The sequence below is a fragment of the Aythya ferina genome (assembly GCF_964211825.1).
Source record: "Aythya ferina genome assembly, chromosome: 13".
In the NCBI taxonomy this organism is placed as follows: domain Eukaryota; kingdom Metazoa; phylum Chordata; class Aves; order Anseriformes; family Anatidae; genus Aythya; species Aythya ferina.
Window position 1 is genome coordinate 15,684,713 of NC_140311.1, and position 7,159 is coordinate 15,691,871.

General features: G+C 65.1%; 1 protein-coding gene across 2 annotated transcripts; it reads right to left on the reverse strand.

Annotated features, from left to right (window-relative positions):
- Window positions 1-2,252: 2,252 nt before the first annotated feature.
- Window positions 2,253-7,159, reverse strand: KLF8 (KLF transcription factor 8). Of its 2 annotated transcripts, none has more exons than XM_084534316.1 (5): window positions 7,026-7,159; window positions 5,637-6,219; window positions 5,019-5,121; window positions 4,782-4,918; window positions 2,253-3,731 (listed from the first exon to the last, which is right to left on the reverse strand). In XM_084534316.1, exons 1-5 carry the CDS (start codon window positions 7,050-7,052, stop codon window positions 3,550-3,552), a joined length of 1,032 nt encoding a protein of 343 aa, XP_084390442.1. In that variant the 5' UTR covers window positions 7,053-7,159; the 3' UTR covers window positions 2,253-3,549. The 2 variants fall into 2 exon arrangements, with proteins under 2 accessions (XP_084390442.1, XP_084390441.1); XM_084534315.1 differs by having other exon boundaries at window positions 5,019-5,145.

Consider the following 7,159-nt stretch of genomic DNA (forward strand, 5'->3'; position numbering starts at 1 on the left):
GGAGGAGGAAGAGGAGGAGGAGGAGGAGGAGGAGAAGGAGGAGGAGGAGGAAGACCGGGACCGCCGGCCCCGCCGGGACACGGGAGGATAAAAGCGGCCCCGGCACGGAGCGGGGAGCCCCGGGGCTGGGGGCAGCGAGGGGCCGGGGCCGCCCCGAAGAGATGGGGGGAGGCTGGGGTTTGGGGAAAATCGGGGGAAATTAGGGGAAAAGTAGGGAAAAAAAGTTTGGAAGGGCAGGTGTGAGGGCGCCGGGCTTTCCTGCTCGGCTCTGGTGGACACGCGAGGCAATTATGGCCGGGGTTTTGTGCAATTATGCTTTTTTTTTTTTTTTTCCTTTTACAATTCTGCCTGTGTTTTTGCTTTTTTTTTTTTTTTTTTTTTTTTTTTTTTTTTTGCAATTATGCCTGAGGTTTGGGTTGTTGGTTGCTTTTTTTTTCTTTTGCTATTATGTCTGGTGGTTTTTGCTTGTTTTATTTTTTTTTTCGTTTTCTTTTTTGTTGTTGTGTTTTTGTTGCTGTTTTTATTTTTATTTTATTTTTTCCAAATATGCATGCCTGGCTTTTTTAAAATTATACTTTTTTTTTCTTTTTATTTTCTTTTTCTTTTTTTGTCTTTTTTTTTTTTGATTAAGCCTGGTGTTTTGTGGTCTTGGATTTATTTTTACTTTTTAAATTTTTAAGAGGGGAAAAAAAAGAAAGAGAAGTATGGAAAGCCGGAGCAACGTGGGAATAAAAAATCGCCTTTTTTTTCCTGACCTGAAACCAAAAAGCCATCCCTCCTGCGGGCCCATCCCCAGGACGCTGGGCAAGGGGCTTGGGGCTGCTCCTGCCCTAAGACCCTTGGGGGAAGGTTGCCCTGTCCCTGGGGTGGGTCCGGGGGGCTCCTGTCCCTGCTCCCCTGGCTGTGGGGGGCTCCTGGGTGCACCCCCAGGTGCCTGAAACCGGGCGCCCACTGTACCCAAACCGGTGCTGAGCATCCCCGGGTCAAACCAGAGCAAGGGGCAGGAAAAGCTCCGACCATGGCCTAGGTCAAGAACCAAATCTGGGGTCTCCCCCCCAGTGCTGGGGACCCCCGCAGGGCTCTGCCCCATCCCAGGAGCACCCACCCCTTGCTGCACGGCCCCAAATTCACCTCCCCTGGGATGCAGCAGCGGGGACACGGCCCCCGGGGATCCCTTTCACCGCCACCAGCAGACAAAGCCCCGCAGGGCGGCCGGGGCGGCCCAATCCCCCGCCGAAACCCAAAACCACCTTTTCTGCCTTCTCCTTTTCCCCGCCGGGAGGCTGGCGGCCATCAGACCCTTTTTTGGAGCCCTTCAAAGCGCGGCGGCCGCCCCAAATCGCCCGGCCCCTGCTGAACCAGTCTGGTGAGCACGGGGCCGGAGAGGCCCCCCCGGGAAGCCAGGAACCAGGGCGAACCCCAAAGCAGGGAGGATTGAATCCTGCTCCCCCCAAAGGAGCTCTTTGGGGTTCACCTCGCTCACGGCCTGAGCACACCGTGCAAAGGGGGCTTCTGGTGGGCACCAGCTGGGCTTCAAGGAGATATCGGGGGGCTCCCAGGCACATGGGGAAGTCGCTTGTGGGTGCCATGGGGCCGAGACGCAGCTCTGTGGTCTCCAGCACACCTCGTGGAGGCCTTTGGGGTCAATAAGGTTGGGTGAGCGCCACCCTGAGCCTCGCTGGGGAGGCCATGAGGTGCACGGCCCATGCATGGGGCACAGTGGGGTCACAGCAACTCCCACGGGGGGAGCCCCGCCAGCAGGTCCAAGGGGGTCACCGGTGGGGTTCATGGGGCCGAGGCAGGCCTGAAGCCAGCCCTATGGGGCCGGGACACCACAACACAGCTCAGGGAGCGGGGTGGGGGCCCCAGGCCAAACGTGGAGGGGTTCCTGGGCCCATGAGGGGTGTGTGGAAGCCCCACGTGAGGCTGCTCGGTGCAATTAAGGGTAATTAGCGCCACCAGGGCTCTGTAGGGCTGGGAAACAGTGGGGCCTCAGGAGAGGGTATTAAGGGAGGAGGCAAGAGCCCAGCAGGGCCTGAGCCCCCTCCTCAACCACAGCAGCCTGCAGAGGGGACCGATGTCCAGGGCCTTCCTCCTCTTGGGTACAACTCTATTTCCTCCCCCCTCTTTTTGATTTTTTTTTTTTTTTTTCTCTTCAATAAAACCTCAGAAGAGGACCTCGGGGGGTGTGGGACGTTGTTTCACCCAGCTCAGCCCCTCCCGCGGCGCAGACACACACCACCAAGCTCCTCTCCGCTTCCAATGTTATTCCCCTGTAGAAAAACATCAAACGCTTTTGTACAAATGTCACAGCTCAAGAGTTTAAAATCTCACGGTTTTAAAACAAACAAACAGGGAAAAAAAAAAAAAAAAAAAGGAAGAAAAAAAAAAAAAGAAGAAGAAAAAGCCCCCACCCCAAACCCCATCATCCTGGTCTTGGAAAACAGCAGATTGGCAGGAACGGACCCCGGACGGGACATCAGTAGTGCTGCCCCCCCCCAGGGCCGTCACAGCCTCCCCTTTTGGGGTCTTTTGGGGTCTTCTCGAGGCAGGGAAGGATGTGGGGGCTCCCCCCGGCCCTGAGGAGCCGGACCAGCTGGTGAGCACGGGCAGGGGGTGGGATGGGGACATGCACACACACGCACACAGAGGAAAAGCCCCCAAGAGGGCCCTTTTTGGGGGCCGTGGGGCTCTGCCCCCCCCTCCCCAACCTCAAAGGCAGCTCCCTGGGAAGCTCCCCAGCTCCAACTGGCCCTGGGGGGGGGTCACGGCCCCCATCACCCTTCCCCTCCCCACCACCCCGAATGCTGCCGCCCTCCCAGCACCACAGCACCACAGCGAGGGCGACCCCACAAAAATCCCCATTACCAGTACAAAGAAAAGCGCGTGGCCACGGTCCATAGGGAGGCTGCTGCCTTTTTAAGTTAGAAACGCTTCGACTGTCCCATAGTCTGCAAAAACTGCGAGCCGGCACCCCACCCCCTCCCACCCCCCTCAGAACTCCAAAAATCACAGTTTCCACGTTCCGCAAAGTTTCCCTTTTTTTCCGTGCTGGCGGTCTCGGTGGTGGGATGGGGCTTTTTTTTTTTTTTTTTTCCTCCTTTTTTTTTTTTTTTTTGTTTCCTTTTGTACCCCCTTCCCCTTAGCTTTTTCTTTTCTTCCCGGCCCCCAGCAAGTCCTGGGGAACCCGGCGCAGGCCAAGGGGGGGCTCGGGAAGAGGCGACACATGGAGAGGGGCTCTGGGCAAGGCAGGGAAGGAGGCTCGGCGGCTTTCCCAGGTGGAAGGAGGCAGAGTGGAGACCTCCCCGCCTCGATCCTCGCCACGTCCACGGGGAAGGCGAGCGCAGAGGATGGGCAGGAGGCCGCCGAGAGCCAAGAGGAGCCCAGGAGGAGCCTCCAGGTGCTGCCGGCGGGGAGGAGAGACCCAGAGGAGGAGGAGGAGGACGAGGAGGATGCTCCAGAGGCCGTCCCGCGCTGGTGCTGGGGCCTCGCTCCCTGCAGTCCCCGGGCTGTGAGACCACCGCCGTGCCCCCGGTCGCCTCGCTCCTCTCACATCATGATGTGCCGCCGGCGGTGCAGGGCCAGGTGGTCGGAGCGGGAGAAGCTGCGGTCGCAGTCCGAGCAGCGGAAGGGCTTGATGCCCGTGTGCTTGCGGAAATGCCGGGTCAGCTCGTCCGAGCGGGCGAACTTCCAGGTGCAGCCCTCCCAGGTGCACTTGTAGGGCTTCTCGCCTGTGGGGTATAGACATGGGGGGAGCAGGGGGTCAGGCAGCACCACGGCAGTGCGCTGTCTATTAGGCGCAATACGGTAGCACCCCCAAAGTGCCTGCGGCGGGGCGCTAGGTGAAATACGGTAACGGCCCCAAAATGCTGGGGGGGCCGCGCTAGGTGCAATTCAACAACGGCCCCAAAAGGGGTGTGCGCTGGGTGGGTTGCGGCCGGGACCTGCGTTTGTGGGGCTCCCTGCGGCACCGCCCTACAGCCGCCGTGCCCCCCCCGGGCATTACCCCGCTATCTGCCAGCCACAAAGCGGTGCCGCCCCCACCCGGAGGAGCTCCCGGTGCGCGGCCACGGCACGGCCGGGCCGAGGCTGCCCCCGCGTGGCCCTGCGCTGGGTGCGCGGCGCTGACAGCCCTAAACTGGGTTCTGTTGCGCGCTTATTGTGCGCGTTACGGTAACGCAGCGCGGGGCGCGCCTATTAGGTGCATTACGGCGCCACGCCCGCAGAGCCCGCGCCGGGCCCAACGCCGCCGGGCCCCGCCCACCCTGCGGGCTGGGGGCGTGGCCGGCAGCACCTGGACGCCACGCCCCCTGCCCTAGGCCACGCCCCCCGGCGGTCCCCGGGGCTGGGCTCGGGGCCCCCAGGGACCTGCCCTGGGCGGCCCCGAGACCCCTCTGCCCCATTACCCTGACACCCCACTGTGCTGTCACCCTATTACCCTGTCACCCCATTACCCCGTCACCCTATTACCCCATGGCCCCACTACCCCGCCACCCCGCTGTCCCCTTGTCACCCCACTACCCTCTCACCCCATTAGCCCGGCTACCTGTCACCTTGTCACCCCACTACCTTATCACCCCACTACCCCGTCACCCTGTCACCTCATCACCCCACTACTCCATCACCCCACTTCCCTGCTACCCAATTAATTCCCCCATGGCCCCACTACCCTGTCACCCCATCACCCTCCCACCCCACTACCCTGTCACCCCATCACCCCACCACCTTTTTACCCCACTACCCCATTACCCCATCACCCCAGCTCCCCCCGGCCCCATTACCCGTGTGTATCCTCCGGTGGGCTTTGAGGTGGGAGCTCTTGGTGTACACCTTGTTGCAGCCCTCGAAGTCGCACTGGTGGATCCGCCGCTTCTTCAGGTCGGGGGACTCGGCGCGGGGCAGGCGCGGGGTGGCAGGCCTGGGGGGGGGGGACAGGGGACAGGGACAGGGATGGCGGCGCCGTGCACCCCCCCGGGACCCCCCCACCACCACCCCAATGGTCCCGGGGCCGCACTCACTCGCGCTGCAGGTCCTGGAAGGGCGCGGGGCCGCTCTCCGAGGCGCTGTCCTCGCTGTCGCTCGGCATGTCCATGGGGAACATGGCGCCAGGGTCGATTTTCACTGGGGGGGGGCGGGAAAGAAAAGCTATTGAGGAACAAGGAGGGACGGGGTCAGGCCGGGAGCGCAGGGCACGTGGGGAGCAAACACCCCGAAAACCCGCCGGCCGCCCCCAGGGCACCGACAGGCGGCGGCGTTACCCCCCCCTAAAAAATTAACGGGAGTTTGGGGACGGGGAGGTACCCCTGGGACGCAAGTGGGACATAAACCCCCTCGTAAGGGGGATGGGGATGCAGTTAGGATAGGGGATGTTTTGGGGGTGGGCACCCAGACCACCCACCCCATATGGAGGGGGACACAGTGGGGACATTATGAGGGGGGACAATGAAAATGAGGCCACTGCAGGTGGCCAGCAGCAGGGTGGCACCACTTCGTGTCACCCCCTGGGACAGACACGAGGCCACCAGCACGGGGACACCGCTGTCCCGTGCCAGGGGGACTCGGGGGCCACTTTTTGGGGTCGCCACCCCTCCGACAGACGATTCCTCGTGCGGGAAAGCAGCGGGCGAGCCCCTTACCGGAGCCGGTGTTCTTGCCGTCGCCCCCGATGAGCGGCACGGTGATGGCGGTGACGCCGTCGGCCGGCATGGTGGTGTAGACGACGGGGAGGGACTGCACCACCACCGGGATGGTCTGCAGGTTGCCCATCTTGCTGGGCAGGTTGACCGAGGGGATGGTGTGGATGACGTGCAGGATCTGCTGCCCGCCGCTACCCTGCGACGACGCCAGGATGGAGCCGGGCGACAGCACGGCCGGGATGGCCGAGGCGGCCGAGCCCAGCGCCGGGGACGCGATGGAGACGCTGGGGGCGGCGGGGACGGGGGGAGCCACCAGCAGAGGGGACGAGTGCATGGAGGGGGGCGGTGGGGGCGGCGGGGGCTGCGTGGCGGGCGGGGGCGGCGGTGGCGGCAGCGGCGGGGCCTTGGCCTTGTTGAGGGAGAGGTCGACGGGCTCGGCCTGCGGCTGCCCGCAGTCGGTGGCCAGCAGCTCCTCGGGCGGCTCCGTCTTGATGTCGGCCAGCAGCACCGGGGGCTCCAGGGGGGGCTCGGCCAGCAGCGAGGACGAGCTCATCTTGGGGGGCGCCTTCCCCTGCCCCGCGCCCTGCGGGTTAAGCGTTGATTAACGCGGCCGCTCGGTAATTAACGGGGGGGGTTAATTACACCCCCCCCCCCCACCCACCCACCACCCACCTGCTCCGGGCACCGCCAACGGACACCGCCCCCCCCCCACCGCGTGCCGGGGGGCGGAGCCTCGGAATGTGGGCGTGGCCCGAGGTGGGCGTGGCTTTGAGGTGAGGGCGTGGCTTCTCCCCCTCCCCCGCGCCTTATTAAAGAGGCCGGGCCCTTTAAGACCAAAGGGCGGGGCGGGGCGGGGCGGGGAGGGAGGGGAGGGAGGGGGAGGGGGCGCGCGCGCGGCGACGTCGCGCCTCGCCCCCCCCCCGCCTCCCGCCGTGACCTTCCCCGCGCGCGCTCCCCGGAAGCGGGGCCGCGCTTAAAGGCGCCGCCACCCCCGGGGCGTCAGGGAGGGGACGGGAGGGGACGGAAGGGGGGGGGGGGGGAAGGGCACGGGGCGGGAGCTGCCCCCCCCCCCTCCTCACCCACCCCCACCCCCACCCCACCACCCCCCTCCCAAAATGGCCCCGCTTACCCCTCGCCCCCACCCCCGGGCAGGCCCCGGGAGGCCCCGTGCGGGGCGGGGCGGCACCTGCGGGGCACAACCGGGGCCGCGTCCCCCTCCCCCCTTCCCCCCTTCCCCCCCTCCCCTCATATCCCAACCTCCCCCCCCCCCCCCACAGCCCCACCCCGGCCCCGCGGCCCCTTTAAGAGGCCGCTCAAGATGGAGGCGGCCTCGCCTCGCCCCGCTCCCCCCCGGCCCGGCCCGGCCCGGCCCGGCCCGGCCGCTCTCACTTTGCCGTGCGCCTCCTCCGAGCGCATCGCAGCAGCAGCCGCCGCCGCCGCCGCCGCCGCCGCCGCTGCCCCGGGCCCCGGGGCGGCGCCGGGCGGGGCGGGGCGGGGCGGGTGGGGCCGTGCCGGGGCCGGGC